Genomic DNA, 17,942 nt, shown 5'->3' with positions numbered 1-17,942 from the left:
GGGTGAAACATGGTAATATATCGCGACGCAGAAATCGCAGACATTAAGGAGTGGTCGAGATTTTCCTCTTCATATATTTATCCTTTAAAAATTTTTGGTAACACTTTATAATAACTATCCGTTTTACTAGTTAATAGATCATTAGTAAACTGTTGATAAATGATTTATTGCTGATTTGTGAAGTATTTGTTAACAGTTAGTTAAGCATTTAGGGTGTGTTCCAATATGGTTGACCCCATTCTAAATGCCCATGCTAGTTGATGGATCTTAATAAAACTATATACACTTTATGTTGAAGGTCATAAGTTTTATTTGTTAAATATACAAAGAAAAGTACAAATATTTGTTGGTTCTATGGCAGATTTTCATAAATGTGCAACATGAGCGCTGCCTGCAAAATGCCTTATCAAAATGCCTTTTCTTTTGAAGTGAATGACATTTCTTAACCTGAAAAGATAGAAATGCCAAACGTTACACACAAAAACTTCAAACGTTTCTACACAAACTGTGTTTCAGGTTAAGAACACCCTGTAAATGCTTAACAAACTGTTAACAAATACTTCACAAATCAACAATAAATCATTTATCAACACTTTACTAATGATCTATTAACTAGTAAACGGATAGTTATTATAAAGTGTTACCAAATTTTTTTTTTTTTTTTCAATATTCCTTTGATTGGATCGATTATTTATCATCTAACAAATCAGAGAAAATGCGACAGTAGTAAAAAAAATACTATTAAGTGATAGTTATGAGGAAGATATCCGTGACTTAATTACAGACACCTTTTTTTTTTCACTATGACGTAATTTGTTTAAAAGTTTAAAATATGCGAGTGAATAATATTTTAAATTCGTTTTTTTTTTTTTAATTTATAAACAAAATATTAGACATCAGTTAATTATTCTAAGCTAAATATGACAGACATTTTGAATAATAAATATAATTGATTACCTTCTTTTCATGGCTGGGTTGAAACAAAAGCGGTTGCGCGACGTCTGTAAACGGGGGTCTCCAGGGTGAAACGGACAAATTAAAAATAGTTCGGGGGCTTAATGCACCATGAATCTGCTATGTCAGCATATAGACATATTGTTCTATCAAACAGTTCTTTTGGCTTAAAATACAGCAGTTTATTTTAAAGAGGGGTGCTAGAGCAGAAACTGCTTTTTCAGTCTTGTCTGTGTTTTCCGCCATATATATGTGAATATATGTACGTACTGTATGTATGTTTATACAGAATATCAATAAATAATTGTTTGAAACAGATCGGAAATTTCAGTTAAATATAGAAAATAGCAGAAAAACACAGTAAAATTCAAGAGGTGAAAAGAAGTTCGTCAAACCCTTTCTTTTATCCCAGGCAATAGTAGGTAGTTTTATTTACCTGACATGTTTCGGCGGGCACTTCCGCCTAAGTGCCTGCCGAAACATGTCAGGTAAATAAAACTACCTACTATTGCCTGGGATAAAAGAAAGGGTTTGACGAATATATAAGTGTAGGCAAAATGAACTCTATACAACTGTGAAAAGAAGTTTACAGTCATTATATAAAGTCTGTAATAATTATTAAAAAAAAAAAAAAATGCGATGTGCAAAAATTTGGGCACCTTTATTTTTCTTTGATTTACCGGTAAATACGTTTAGTACTAGATATTGGAAGACAATTTTTTGGGGTGGGCTCGCTGACCGATGACCTACGTACAGAGGTAAAAGCAATAATGAGAAAGGCTATTGATGGTGGCCATTTGCAAGCATTTCTTTTTTGTCCCTACGTCTTCTCTAAAAAGTCATGGGAGTCTCAAAAAAACTCAAATGACCCAAAGACAAAGATTGTACAACGTCATGGTATACAGTATCAGCTGTCAGTTTTCCCTTTGAGGGATATAGTGGGGAAATGAGAGACCACAGGCACAGTTCTAGTTAAGGGCGCGAGTGACAGGCCAAGAATAATCTCAGATAAACAGAGGCGAAAGACGTCGACTTACTCATAGACCAGCTTTAAAGACATAAAACATGAGGTTACTGCAGATTGTGCATTGTTGAACTATTCAGTTGATGGTTCATAAAAGAGCAATGCAGAAAAGCCTTTTCTGCAGGCATGCCACAAACAGAGAAAGTCGTTTGAGGTATTCTAAAGCACATTTGGACAAGACAGCTTCATTTTGAAACAAAAATTGAGTTATTTGGACATTGGGAGGTATGCATTGAGGATGGAGAACACTGCATTTCAAAGACAAAACACGTGCTACCCACAATAAAACTTGGTGGGGTACCATCATGCTATGGGGCTGTGTGGGCAGTGAAGGTATGGCAATCTTGTAAAAGTTGAAGCTCACTTGGATTCCAGTCAGTATCATCAGATTCTTGAGGTTTCAAGAATCACTGACAAAGTTGAAATTGAAGCAGCTCTTGATACATCAACAAGACTTCGACCCTAAACACTGCTTAAAATCTACCAAGGCATTCATTCAGAGGAAAAGTACAACATTCTGGAATGGCCATCTCAGTTTCTAGACTTGAATATTATAATACTTCATTTTTTATATTAAATATGTTTTGAATGATGAATATTTTTTCGTTTTCTCATAGTCTCGTTTGGTGCATCTGATCTAATACTGTAAGTGTGTGTCTTTGATGCATGTTTGCAGGACAACGATATCTCATCACACCCACAGGAGCCTTGTACATTTTGGACGTCCTGCCTGAGGATGGGCTGAATAATTACCGCTGCACCACACGTCACCGCTACACTGGGGAAACTCGGCAGAGCAACAGTGCACGTCTCATTGTATCAGGTACGCATTAAGTTTGAAAAAAAAAATAATTCATGCTAAATATATTAGTAAGTCTTTGAAACTACTCTATTAAAAGTATAGACTCCTTAAACCAAACTTGCCATTTACCAAAATTATGTGTGGGTATAACCCTTGAGTTGAAAATCTCTGGGTTATTAAGATTTGGTTAAGAAGCAAGACTTTTTGGTGATCTTAAATTTTACTCTAGCTACCTTGCACTTGTCTTTCTTTGGTAAGGAGAAATATTCCTGAATACTCATATAATAATACAGTAATGACAGACAACTTGAGTTTTTGTTGACCATATTTGTACCCTCTCAATTATCCATCCTTTCTTCCTCCCATGTAACTCCAACCCAAGTCTTGAGAAAATCATCTTGTACTTTTGGTGTAATCCTGCTAACCGATTAGGGGATAAAAGCAAAGCTTGCAAAAACAAAGTGTCCTTGGCCTAATATGCAAGATTTGTGTGTAATACAAGTGAAGCTTAAGCACAATATGACTAATGCCGCTCCGTATATGATAATAGTTCGACGACTCGTAAATATCATAACTCATAATATGTTAGGGGTAGATGTGGGAAAATGAAAACACTTTTTCTCTTCCTTACCTGAGAAAAGAAAACCTGTATACACTTTTAAGCACCAAGTCTTCACTCATAGAATACAGGATTCTACTGTAAAGTGCCTAGTGACATTCACCACAAATACTGTCACACACACTTCTGTCTTCAGATCCCACCAATGCAGAGCCAAGCATCTTGGATGGCTTTGACCATCGGGACGTGATGATCAATCATCGGGTGGAGCTGCCCTGCAAGGCGTCTGGCTACCCGTTCCCCAAGTATCGGTGGCTCAAGGACAACAGCCCCCTAGAGCCGGATAGTCGTTTCCGCCAGACCATTACAGGCTTATTGATAGAGAGCACGCAGCCGAGCGACTCTGGGACCTATGTTTGTGAAGTTTGGAACAGCTATGGCAACGCCGAGGTTATGGGACACCTACACGTCAGACGTAAGTCATTTTCGCTCTTGAAAAGTCAACAGTTAGTAAAATGGTCATGACTGGATTCCTTACATAATTGTTTCAATTTGATTTTATTACACTTTGTTGGTATACCTGATGTTAACTTACTCTGTATCCTCAGAGCCCTTGAAGGCAATGGTCAGCCCTCGTAAGGTGAAAGGCAGTGTGGGTAGCAAGGTGTCTCTGTCCTGTAGTGTGAGTGGCTCTGACGAGTACGAGCTGTCGTGGTACCGCAATGGCGAGATCATCTACCCCGGTAACAACGTTCGTTTCACCGGTCTCAACCGGGAGAATCTTATTATGGAAGGAATGTCCAAGAGTGATGGAGGGGCGTATCAGTGCTTTGCCAGGAAGGGCAAAATGTCCGCTCAGGACTTTGTGCAAGTCATCCTTGAAGGTAAGATAGTAATGAGCATTTGGACATTCACACAGATGCTATGCACCATTTGTCAGTTTTCAGACTTTTTTCATTCAACTGAATGGGGAAATCTCAAAACGTACGACCACGGGCTTACACCACATAAATATCGTGCCTGTATATTCAAGCCCAAGCAATCAGTACAAGGTTTACACCCTGCTGTGAATATGTGTTTAAGTCCACCATTTGTATGATTATCTCAAACTCCCAAAAAACATACAGAAACACTTGCATAGTTTGGAGGTTACGTTTGCAGTGTTGCTGCCTTCTGTGGCCTGCAAAAAATGTGTAGCCTGCCTTCATGTTTTATTCATCACCACAGCCCTATTTTGCCTTGTCGTCCTTCACAGATGGTACGCCAAAGATCCTCTCCTCCTTCAGCGAAAAGGTGGTAAACCCGAACGAGCCCGTCTTCCTAATGTGTAACGTTAAGGGCACGCCGCCACCCCGGTGCATGTGGTCGCTGGATGAGGACCCCGTCATCAAAGACAGCCACCATCACCTTGGACACTATGAGACGCATGAGGGCTACGTGGTCAGCCAGCTGAATGTGACGCATACGCAGGTGCAGGACGGTGGCGTGTACCGGTGCACATGCAGCAACTCGGCCGGTCTCGTGTACCACCAGGCTCGAATAAACGTAAGAGGTGCTTGTCAAATCAACTCCTCCAAGAACAATACACATACTTGTCTGTCTTTCTGTATATCTGTTTGCCTGAATGCTGCACATATCTGCTAAATCTTGAGTGAGAAGTGTGAATTTAGAATTTAGTCAGTGTGCATTTAATTTGCGTCTTTTTTAGTATTATGTATCTTTTTGTTGTGATTTTTTAGTCCCCTTGACATAATGTTAGTTTTTATTGTGCTTTCCCTGCACAATTATACCTTTAGGTCAAATGAATTTTCCTGGTTTGCTGCACATAATCTGGAAATTAGTTTTGAAAATTTGTGAGTTAGTATACAGCCAGAGGATGTTTCTTGCCTTTGCATGAATGTACATTATCTGTGATGTGCTTTTGTGTGTGTTTTTATTTATTTATTTATTTTTTGTAAGGGTGGCCAATTCTACAGTTTGAGATAAAATACTCCACTTTTTGACTGATAATGAATTTGAGAATATATCACAGCTCTGTGGGCGAGCAGAAAAACCTGAGTTAGAAGAACATTATTTTTTTTAGTTCTCCCCTCGGATGTTGAACTATTGAATCTGCCTGTCATTCTGCTGCCTCCTGCTAAGATAAATGGAGATAAAAGGATGTTAGTGGGAAGGAACACGTGTGAAGTTGTTCTTTGTTTTCATAACATTTACCATTGTCTTTTCCATGAGGGCTTACCACCTGTGGTTGGGACCAAAGGTACAGAGAGAGCTGGGTGGCAGATAATGTGACCTTTCTGGCAGGGAGCCTGAGCTGTTGTGCAAGCTTGAGAAGTTCCAACTAGATTTACACTACTCAGGCTCACCTTGTCACAGCTTCGGTTTCATTATCACTCCTCTTGAGAGGGGTTGGACCATACTGTGAGAGCTGTGGAGCATGAGTGGGCATCCGTATTGGTCCCTGACACTGTGTCTGCATGTTGAGCTTGTGATGCTGGAAAGTGTTCCTTCTGGGAACTCGTTCTGCTGCGGGACTTCAATACTTAACTAGGCAATGACATTAAGATTGGGACGGGTGTGACTGGAAGGAATGACCAGGTTTCTTTTGACTTCTGTGAACATTATTTGCTTATCTATTTTGAATCCCATGTTTGCTTGAACGGTTTGCCGTTTGCGGTGTGGTTGATCGCCATCTGATGCGTTTTTGATGCCCCCCTGATAAAGTGGTTTTGGCATGTTCCATTGGGAGGGGGACCCAGGGACGACACGGGAGATGCTAGGATTACTATGTCTCCCGGCTGGTCTGGGAATACTTCAGAAACCTCCTAGGAGAGGTGGACAAAGTGGCTTGAAAAACAGAAGTTTGGGCTTCCCTTTGGAGGCTACTGCCTCTGTGACGTGAAGGTGGATAGATGAATAAATGTTGTGTTGTTTCATATACTGCTAATCAGAAATAGACTGTTTTGTGTACACGTCACTACAGCAAGCATCACAGCTCTTGCAACCTAACACCATGACTAATACATGTCCTCATAAGGAGTTCTTTCTGACCCACTCTCATTCTCAGGCCGTGCCAGCATCCGCTCGATGAAAAATGTCACCGCCATCGCAGGACGGGATGCCTTCATTCACTGCCGTGTGATTGGCTATCCTTACTATTCCATCAAGTGGTACAAGAACTCTGCATTGTTGCCGTTCAACCACCGACAGAGGGCCTTCGAAAACAACGGCACACTCAGGCTCACTAATGTGCAGCAGGGAGATGCTGGAGAGTATAACTGCAAAGTGATGGTCCAGCCCAACAAGATGGACTCCCAAAGTGTCCACCTACGAGTGAGAGGTAATTGTATTTCCATGGCGTGTCCAACTTCCATTCAATTATTATTTTAGAAATTATGTCTTCAATAATTTCACTGAAAACTTGGAGCCTATCCTATCTTAATGTGAGCAAGTTAACTGGATCAACAGTCAATTGCAGGGCATTACCTGCTAACCATCATTTACGTTCACACTTATAAGGGTTTTGACTTTACCGGCGAACATTTTTGTGGTAAACATGCATTGTAAGACGATTGTACGTATGTGCCCTGTGATTGGCAACTCTTTCAGGGTGTGCTCTACCTCCTGCCCATAGTTCGGCTCCAGCACCCCCGCGACTCATGTGAGGATAAGTGGTACAGAAGATGAATGAATGAATGTTATGAAGCTGGCACACCTAGGAAAGCGTAGATCAAGGCCGGCCTAGCCTATACACAAACTATGCAGCTGCTTAGGGCCCCTGACTCCTGGCTCCCAATCTGGCAACCTCATTTTATATGTTGTTTATAGAGCATCGTGAATAATGTGTCGCGCATTGCCGTTTATCGGTGCAAACATCCATTTTCTTGTCATCACAATATGGTAACCTGGGGAGTGACGTTGAACCTGCTTTGCAATGATTGGTGCTCAAACTTGCTTGGAAAATAGATGCACGAATATGTCGAAGAGAATTTATCCTTCTGGAGCAGAGAAAAGAAAAATCTGATTAATATACAAAATATGGTTGTATGGGTTGGTTTGCATGTATGGGTTTCACAGTACACTGTGACGAAAAATATGGGCCTCTTGGCATTATTTTGCTTACGGCCCCCAAATGGCCTGGGTCGGCCCTGGCGTAGATAGAACATGCAAACTCCACACAGGAACATTCCAATGGAGATTCAAACTTTTCATTTGCTTGCATATCCCAAAAGTTAACATTTTCATATTAAAATTGTTATAGACAAAAGTTACACATTTGCAAACTGTACACCATAGTACTGTATAGACCCTACCCACCGACGTCACAAAATCACGTGCTCGCTGTATGGTTCCGCCCCCTTGTCCGTCATTTTGTGTCTGTATTATCAATGGTCTCAATTGATCGAGCAATTTATAATGCATTTCATGGAAGACCCGGTGCTTTCGGATGCCGTAAACTCACTTGATGCGTTGCATAAAAGGCGTTATGTGGAAAAGCTTCAGTTTATCCATTCGCTAGATCCATATTTGATGCCTAAATCGATGTTTTTCGACCCGCTGTCTCCGCCGTATTTGCCTGACATCTGCTAGCTACCCTGATATGTACAACTATCTTGTCCACACAAAATCAGCCCATTCTCACGAAAGTTTGAAAAACTTTAAGAGCTTGGAGGCTTATAAATACTTCGTTGCTGGTTGGGTGAAACAGGTCCTCGTCCACGAAAATTCGGCAGTAATCTATCTTGTGCTTGGAAAGGTGAGTTACGAAATTTTCAATTCAAAATCTTTTGTTATTGCTAACATCCACTGTCAAGTCTAATGTATTTCATGTCGTTTGTCAATGGAGTTAGGGCTTTTAATGTTTATATGGTTTAGCGATAGCACTCTCACTACATACATACGTGTATGTTGTCGGCGATTAGCCTAGCAATGATCTTAATTGTGGTTGTCAGCCCAAAACCCTCTAAATATATATTAAATGCATCTTACCAGATATAAAATGACTACTACATAATCTGTGGTAATCGTTTGGAGCCCAGTTTTCTCGTCGAATTGCAGCAGCCCATCTCGCTCTCTTCTCTCCGGGTCTCTCGGAATCCGGTAGAACGTCAAGTCTCTCCGTCTTCTCCGTCTATCTTCTCTGTTATTGCAACCGACCGCCACACACGCCTTCACCATTTTGATTATTAATGTTAACGAGCAGAAAAACACGTCGTAAATAGGAGGAATGTACGTAGCCGTAACATGTAAACATGATGTGTTGACGGACAATTGGGCGGCACCAGTCGGGAGGAAGGAGTTGTGACGTCACGTGGGTAGGGTCTATACAAAAAACAAAAACAAAAAAAAACGTTATGTTGCCATCGTCACATGACTGTAATTGTTGTGTATTATTCAAGAAAGTACATTGAAAAATAAAATGGAGGCCAAACTCAAAAAGGTTTTTTTCCATACAAAATAATGGCAACGTTTGCTAGCACATCATACAGCAACAGACTACTCTAGTTTGACAACGAGACACAAATGATGCCAAGTTCAGTGTCGCGCATCTGTCACACAAGTGTTGAGAGGGTAAAAAATGAATGAATGAATGAATAAGTAATTTAGACAAAGCTTTGAAATCATTTTGATGGCGACAGTAAACAAAACAAATAAATAGCGCTTGACTATGAATTAAGTCACACCATGCAGTAAGTAGTGAGTCTTACTACTTTAGGATAGTAATATTTGTTGTACACTTTTCATCGACTGTCTGTTCTTTTTCAAAATATTTATTGAGTGCCAGAGAAAAGAATATCATATTAGTATACTGAAATCTTGTGCGACGTCACACATGAGGCTGTTCAGGTTTTTCATTTATTTCTGTATATTTTATTTATTTAAAAATATTGCTCCTTCCAAATGGCAAGCATATAATATGATTTTCTTGTTTTCATTTCAATTCCGTTTTTGTCCTAAGACGAAGCAAAAAAAATTTCAAATTTTTTTTCATATTCAAATATATTACCACTGATAAAGGCTAAAGATGACAAACAATTAAATCCATAACCGGAAGACAAGCAGCTGTTTCACTGGATTATAAATTAATCTCAGACTAATAAATGAGTCTACCTGCTACTCAGTTCATCAAGCTAGCTAATGAAGACTGTATCTTTGCTAATGATATCACAGAGCCGATCTCCGTCGAGATCTTACAAGCTGTAATTGGAAGCACGAAGGAGGGCTTCCCCATAATGCTCCATTTCCTTCCGTCTGATCACTACGCGAGGATGCCATCGACACATTACACTTCGTCATGAAGTGAGGGGAACAGAGGGGGAGGGAGAAGAGTGATAACACAAGAGAGGGCGATGATATAAAACAACGCTTCCCAGTGGTGCCGTGCTCAGCGAATGCCTTTGTTAATTTCAGCCTGCTCGTGCTTCAAATACGCAGCAGTCTTTGGGGATCCCGGGAGTCCATTATCTCCACTTTGTTGAGAATTAAATAAACTGCTAAGTGCTGCTTATTTTCACAGTTATTTGATCTCACTGGACACTCAACAACAGATGACTTGTGCGATGGCTAATTTCCAAGAGACAATTTTAATACCTTTTATTGCGTAACTATATTTTATCATGTTGGCGGCTTGTCTTTATACAATTGAAACCATGTGCAATTGTTGACAACGTTGATAAATGAACTAACCACCCACAAAGGAGTTTGGGATTAATTTATAATGGTCCAGATTGTGACTTCTTAATTACAGTAATCATTTAAATCAGCACTCCATTTGGCAACATATGTTGTGGTATTGCTTGTAACATACTATGTAATATATCAATGTTTGGTAGCAAATCACGCAGTAAGAAATAGGGGTAACGACTAAGTCAATTACTGCCCTCAAATACCTCTCAAATGTATCCCACATACAAGAAAAAAAGATGTACATATACCAGCAACTTCAAGAAAACATTTTAGATGTTTGTAAGGTACAAGAATGTTCTCAAATTGGTGACCTTTCATTGATAGAAATTCTGGTCAAGAAGTATTTGGACAATCCATCTGCACTGAAACACACCAGTGAGCAAGCCTGCTCCATTAGCAGACAAAATGTTCATGCCATAGCGGTGCTTTCACCATGTTTGAAATATGACATGGAATTCATTGCATCATCACCATTTGTAAATGTCTGTAACAGCAGCGCTTTTGATCGTACCAATAGCCAATGACTGCTCTCTTTTAAGGCCTTTTAGCTAAGCATGTAGTAGATAGATACAGTATGTACGTACTTTGTAGATGGGTTAAAATGTTCTTATCCAAAGTTCCTTGACGTCGACTTATTAAAGTTTTTGTGTCAACTTGTGGACAAAGACACAATTTAATAGACTGAGAATGAAAAGCAATTACCACAAAACTCTTTGCTTTTCAGGTGCTTTACATTATGTTCCCCCAATGACCTTTTCCAAAGCATTGTCAGAAAATTACAGGATGTCTTTGAATTTGAAGACAGAAAATGTTCTCTGACAGCTGAAATTATAACTAATTTTAGATTCTCTTTGTGTGTACCCTCACATCCTCTGCCCCTCTCACCGTCTTCGCTCCATTCTTTGTCTTTAGTCCCTCCCTACATTCAGCCCTTTGAATTCCAGCGGTTCACCATTGGTCAGCGTGTCTTTATCCCCTGTGTGGTCATGTCGGGCGACCGGCCTCTTGACATCACCTGGCAAAAAGATGGACGGCCTATCCCGACAAGTCTCGGGGTGACTGTGGACAACATTGATTTCACCAGCTCACTGAGGATCTCCAACCTGACACCTGACCACAATGGCAATTATACGTGCATTGCTCGCAATGAGGCGGCCACTGTTGAGCACCAGAGTCAACTCATTGTTCGAGGTAAGGCTAATGGCAACTTTATATATACACCATCATATACCTGATAGGTTACCTTCAGGTTGAAGCGAAAACATTTTTGCCAAGTCCAAATAACATTTTAAACATACAAAACCCAGTAGATACCGCAGTTTTATACTACTTCATTTTGCTGGTCAGTCTTGGAGACAATAAAATTACTCTTAATAACCCTTAGAAGCACAAGTGACTGGACCCGGCAGTCTTCCATAAGTGTGTCAAAAATGACCCATACGAGAATCAATATTTTTTTTTATGCTATTGGTTAAGAACAATCATTTGTATAATATTTACTTTTATATTTAGGACCACACATGAATGATTTTATAGTTTTATTGAGTTCATTTTTATCCTCAAGGCGGAATTGTTTGCCGAAACACGTCAGGTAATTAAAACAGCCTTTAACTAATTGTCTTGGATAAAAGAAAAAAAATCAACTAATAGAATGATTTCATGTTTGGAATATCTTTTTTTTAACAATTTAGAAAAAGACTATTACAAGAACAGCAATAGACCATCCCCTCTTGTATTATATCATCAGTGATGAAGAGCATCTTTGCATGCATGCATCTTTTTCGTAAGACATTGGTGCTAAGGCCTTGTGCAGGCTCTGACCGACTTCTGAGGATATTGTGGCTCTGTGTTCTGCCCTGTGTAGGAGGTAACATGCTCCAGTAAGAGCCCTACCAACTCATTCTGTTGCCCTGAATTATAAACTTTCTTCTTCAGAAGACACGTAAATCGAATCTTTTGATTCAGATGAATCCTGTTCAGTTGGATTTCCAGGTAGACGACTGCCACTGCCACCTGGACAATAGTCTGGGTCCTCATCATTAGAAATTTCGGACTCTGAGTCCAACCCCGGTAATGCCTCTCCATCATTTCAGCTGTGTATCTAACAGCCATGACACCTTGGATAAGGAAGGATGCAAAAGAGTAATGTTTTCAATAGATCAATATTTAGCTATATAAATAAATCCACACACAGTAGATATATAGTAATGCTAGCTAGCTAGCATTAGCTAGTTATTATAAGTAGACAAAATTGTGAATAAACAGTAGTAACAGCAGTCATGAAAGACACACATAAAATATTATATTAAGACAATACTTACACATATCAGCTCTTGCTGTGTAAAATATCTTCCTGAGGGGTAACACTTCTGCTATACCTAGTCTGTGTGGCCCACAGTTAATTTATTCCTGACAGCCAAGGTTTATAAGAATCAAAGGTTCCCAATGGATTCCATAGAAAATGAATGTTGGTCATTTTTTTACCTATTTATGAAAGCTTGCGGTAGTGATACAAAAATTAGTTTCTTCAAATGCATAAAAGATAAATGAAAACTGTAAATGGCATTTTATCAAAACCATGTTTTTTGAGAAATACCTGGAATATGAAATGATAACAATTTTTCATTGCAAAGATATTTCAAGAAAACAACCTCACCGGGTCATTTTGACTCACTTATGTATCTAAGGGTTAACATGGACAACACCTGATCAAATTGTTTGGTGCCGCACTATAAACTAATTATATAAACAAGTTTGCTGAATGAAATATGGGCGGCGCCATCTTGGACAATGTCTGCCCCAAACGTCCGGTTCAGAAAAAACAACATGAGTTAAGGTTCAAGAAAGCAGTTTGTTGACAAAGTTAAAACTGCAAAATTAAAGCAGAGGAACTCATGGAATCTCCAAAAATGGATTTAGCATGACTTAGACAAGATTGTATGATTGTTCTTATCACTTCGCTGATCATTCGTGGGCAAAATTATAACAACCTGTCAGCCTGTGTTGACGTGATGTGTAGATTAATAAAACGGCCACTTGAGTGACTTAAATTCTTTATATTGCAGATATTGATCGCAATAAAACATTTGGACAACATGATTCAATTTCTTGTTTTATTTAAAACGATTGGTGCATGCGCAGAGCAGGTCAATAAATCATAATTTATAAAATGATTAGAAAAATTAACAGATTGAAAGACAGACAACAGTATGCAGGTTGAGCATACGAGGAATGTGTTATCAGACAGCAGAGCTCAAGGGAGCCAAACTGTCACCCGACATTACGAGACCCTCGACGGCATTCAGACTGGCTTTCTCCCGCTGTCCTCGGTAATTCCAGCTCCAATAGCGTATCTTAAAGTTGCTGCAGTTAAAAAAAAGTTCATAGTTGGATGTCAGGATCGAGCTGACTGTCTGCCGCGAGGTGAGCCACTGTCTGTCCCATCCCCTGCCTCTCGGCCGCCCCCAAGAGTCGAGCCTTCTATAATCAAAGTACAAACGCACGTAGTCTCGATATACAGTATGTCCATAAACATACAAGTCGTCTTCCCTTGCCTAACAGCGTTTTTGAGCTGTAAACAAACGAATAAAAAACTTGTAACACTTGCATTTAGCGTTGACATAGTTGCGGCATCTACACGTACTGATTAGCAACAGGCTAGCAGCAGATACAGTAGTTGTAGTAAATAATATTAAAGATCATCGTAATTACAATCATCATTGTAATACCAATATGAAAGGCAAGAAGTCGTTTCATGCGCAAGATTTCAGCTTTAGTATTTTTTGAGCACAGGATAGGACAAAATGCATAGATTGAAAAAAAACATACAGTGTATCACAAAAGTGAGTAAACCATAGGGTAACACTGACAAAATGACACTTTGACACAATGAGAAGTAGTTTGTGTGCAGCTTATATAATATTCCCCTCAAAATAACTCAAAATATAGCCATTAATATCTAAACCCCTGGCAACAAAAGTGAGTATACCCCTATGAAAAAAGGCACATCCCTAAATGTCCAAATTGAGTACTGCTTGTCATTTTCCCTTTCAAAATGTCATGTGACTTGTTACAGGAGTGCTGTCAGCATTGCTGCAGAGATTTTCACTTAAGATCACTTTTGTTGCCAGGGGTTTAGATACAGTGGGGCAAATAAGTATTTAGTCAAACACTAATTGTGCAAGTTCTCCCACTTGAAAATATTAGCGAGGCCTGTAATTGTCAAAATGGGTAAACCTCAACCATGAGAGACAGAATGTGAAAAAAAAGAGAAAATCACATGGTTTGATTTTTAAAGAATTTATTTGCAAGTCATGGTGGAAAATATGTATTTGGTCAACACCAAAAGTTCATCTCAATACTTTGTTATGTACCCTTTGTTGGCAATAACGGAGGACAAACATTTTCTGTAACTCTTCACAAGCTTTTCACACACTGTTGCTGGTATTTTGGCCCATTCCTCCATGCAGATCTCTTCTAGAGCAGTGATGTTTTGGGGCTGTCGTTGGGCAACGTGGACTTTCGACTCCCTCCACAGATTTTCTATGGGGTTGAGATCTGGAGACTGACTAGGCCACTGCAGTACCTTGAAATGCTTCCTACAAAGTCACTTCTTTGTAGCCCTGGCTGTGTGTTTGGGATCATTGTCACGCTGAAAGACCCAGCCACATCTCATCTTCAATGCCCTTGCTGATGGAAGGAAATTTTCACTCAAAATCTCTCAGGACATGGCCCCATTCAGTTTTTTCCTTTACACAGATCAGTCATCCTGGTCCCTTTGCAGAAAAACAACCGCAAAGCATGATGTTTCCACCCCCATGCTTTATAGTGGGTGTGGTGTTCTTTGGATGCAATTCAGTATTCTTTCTCCTCCAAACACGAGAACCTGTCTTTCTACCAAAAGTTCTATTTTGGTTTCATCTGACCATAACACATTCTCCCAGTCCTCTTCTGAATCATCCAAAGGCTCTCTAGCGAACAGCAGACGGGCCTGGACATGTACTGGCTTCAGCAGGGGGACACGTCTGGCAGTGCAGGATTTGAGTCCCTGGCGGCGCACTGTGTTACTGATAGTAGCCTTTGTTACTGTGGTCCCAGCTCTCTGCAGGTCAGTCACTAGGTCCCTCCAAGTGGTTCTGGGATTTGTGCTTAACGTTCTTGTTATCATTTTGATGCCACGGGCTGAGATCTTGCATGGAGCCCCAGATCGAGGGAGATTATTAGTGGTCTTGTATGTCTTCAATTTTCTAATAATTGCTCCCACAGTTGATTTCTTTACATCACGTGTTTTACCTATTGCAGATTCAGTCTTCCCAGCCTGGTGCAGGTCTACAATTTTGTCTCTGGTGTCCTTCGACAGCTCTTAGGTCTTGGCCATAGTGGTTTGGACTGTGACTGACTGAGCTTGTGGACAGGTGTCTTTTATACCGATAATGAGTTAAAACAGGTGCCATTAATACAGGTAAAGAGTGGAGCCTCGTTAGACCTCTTTAGACCTCGTTAGAAGAAGTTAGACCTCTTTGACAGCCAGAAATCTTGCTTGCATGTTACTTATTTTATACTCTAATTTGGAAATAAATTCTTTAAAAATCAAACAATGTGATTTTCTGTTTTTTTTCCTTCCACATTCTGTCTCTCATGGTTAAGGTTTACCCACGTTGACAATTACAGGCCTCTCTAATCTTTTCAAGTAGGAGAACTTGCACAATTGGTGGTTGACTAAATACTTATTTGCCCCACTGTATTAGTGGCTATATTTTGAGGGGAAAATAAATTAACTATATTATATAACCTGCACACAGATAACTTTTTATTGTGTCAAAGTTTCATTTTATCAGTGTTGTCCCATGAAAGGATATTCTTAAATATCTGCAGAAATGCGAGGAGTGTACTCACTTTTGTGATACACTGCACCTTCCATAACACCAGTGGCAACATAGCTACAAAAACACCCGGTCTTTGTGGTGGCACGAGCTTGGTTCCACATCTGCCTTCATGAACATGTTGTCCTCCCCTGCTGCGATGATGGCATATGGATGCGGTATTTCCAAATTGTCTTTTTTAAAGGATTTTGATGAGTAATGTTACTCCAGCTCCATTGTTGTTTTGAATGGAGAAATTCTAAAACAGAAGCTGCTGCCAGACATAAGTAAAGAGGAAGTACGTTGGAAACTTGTCTATCGTAACTAAAGAAAATTAAGTAATTGTATACAGTACTACTTTTTACTGTAACTCTTATAATTAAATTGAGTTTCCAAAAAGCAACTCATTGACCTTATACCAACTGTTGTGTATGTACAGTTCCTCCCCAATTTGTGGTTCAACCCGAAGACCAAGATGGGATCTACGGAAAAACTGTCACTCTCAACTGTTCTGCTGAAGGATACCCGCCACCCACAATAGTATGGGAGCACTCTAAAGGTACTTGCACTTGCCATTAAAAGTGTACCCTTACCTCAGATGCCTGACAGGAAACAAATGATTCATTGGTTCATTTTGTTGTTTTTAACAGACGAATAGGTTCAGTTGTGATTAGCTGGGTGGTGCACACGGGTGCGTACACTTACACACATTGAGTGCTTCGGGGCATATTCATGCATGCATAGCGCACACATCCATCTGTTCAGTTAAAATGGTCTTGTGAGGTGTCACCCTGAATCCTTAGAGTGCTATCGCTGAGAAAAGCCCCATCGTAGAAAAACAGAAAACGCATGAGGATACAGAGGAATATTAAGTCAGCCGTGCGTACAGGCAGGAAGGCAGCAGGTGAGTTCAGCCACTTGAGCAGAGTACATAAACAGGGGTCCCAGGTGTTTGTTACCTCAACCATATAACCAGGGATGAAAGCTTCACCAACAGAAAGACAAAAACCAATGGGGATCCGTCTGTGTGTGTGTGTTTGTGTTTAAATGCACTCGGTCTTATGATCAAAAGAATTAAATGTCTGTTTTTCAACCTTTGAAAGGATTTGTGTGTCTGTGTCTGTGTGTGAGTGTGAGAGAGACAGAGACACAGGCAGGCATCATGCCTGATTAACACTATCTGACCATTTCTGATTGGAATCTAAGATTTAAGGCCATTTTCAAAGGACCCTCTACGGTACATTACATTAGTCAGAGTGGTGGGAAATTATAGACATTATTTAATAAAGTTTTTAGTTAAGTAAGTTTTAGAGTTCACATGCCCTTTGAATTTTTTTCTTCTTGTTTTGATGGTTTTATGTGCTAGAATTAATACATTTAAAAATTAAATTTAAACATTTTGGCGGAATTACAGGTTGCTTTTGCAAAGAACCAAACACACCTATTTTTTGTTGAAAGGTTCAACGTAACCCTTGTTCTGTTCTGAGATGCTTTGTGATATGAATTCGGTGTCAAATTTCAATATTGGAAAAATAAAATTTTAATTGATCTGTCCATGATGAAACTGATCCAATCATTACTTCCCTGCTAGACTTACAATTGAACAATTTTAAATGTCATAAAAGTTAAAAAGAGAAAAGAAAAGAATGTTAATAGTCAAATGTAATTTCAACAAATTCGATATTCACCCTTAACTTGGAGAGAAACGGCCCGGGGTGAAAGGGGGCCGGAATGCGGCGGAACGGCGTACCGGGACAAAATTTTCAGTGCTTTGATCCCGAAAATATCACGGCAACTGTCAAAACCCCATGTTTTAAAAAGAAAAACCTGCCACGCTGTCACACACGTACAGTATCTCCAATAAGAACCCTCTACAAACATCAGATTTACATACACAAGTGTTAACAACAAGCCTAATAAAGTGCTTGTGTAGCGTCATTCGTCTCCACCGATATTTATCATTCATTTATTTCTTCTACGTAGTTCTTCCCAGCGTCTCTCTCTGCAGCCACAGCTCTCTCCGTTTTTTGGAACAACAAATAGAGGGAAAAAAAC

The 17,942-nt window shown here is 39.6% G+C and overlaps 1 protein-coding gene across 4 annotated transcripts in view; it reads left to right on the top strand.

Annotated features, from left to right (window-relative positions):
- dscamb (Down syndrome cell adhesion molecule b) overlaps window positions 1-17,942 on the top strand; it is a 203,686-nt gene that overhangs the window by 123,402 nt on the left and 62,342 nt on the right. For all 4 annotated transcript variants that reach the window (XM_057838123.1, XM_057838122.1, XM_057838120.1 and 1 more), the window contains exons 4-10: window positions 2,655-2,801; window positions 3,536-3,814; window positions 3,948-4,223; window positions 4,595-4,891; window positions 6,407-6,679; window positions 10,939-11,217; window positions 16,327-16,446. In XM_057838123.1, coding sequence (XP_057694106.1) covers window positions 2,655-2,801; window positions 3,536-3,814; window positions 3,948-4,223; window positions 4,595-4,891; window positions 6,407-6,679; window positions 10,939-11,217; window positions 16,327-16,446 — 1,671 coding nt within the window. The remainder of the gene's footprint in view (window positions 1-2,654; window positions 2,802-3,535; window positions 3,815-3,947; window positions 4,224-4,594; window positions 4,892-6,406; window positions 6,680-10,938; window positions 11,218-16,326; window positions 16,447-17,942) is intronic.

The sequence above is a fragment of the Corythoichthys intestinalis genome, chromosome 6, assembly GCF_030265065.1.
Source record: "Corythoichthys intestinalis isolate RoL2023-P3 chromosome 6, ASM3026506v1, whole genome shotgun sequence".
In the NCBI taxonomy this organism is placed as follows: domain Eukaryota; kingdom Metazoa; phylum Chordata; class Actinopteri; order Syngnathiformes; family Syngnathidae; genus Corythoichthys; species Corythoichthys intestinalis.
The sequence above is the reverse complement of the archived record's forward strand: the minus strand, read 5'-3'. Positions and strand labels throughout refer to the sequence as shown.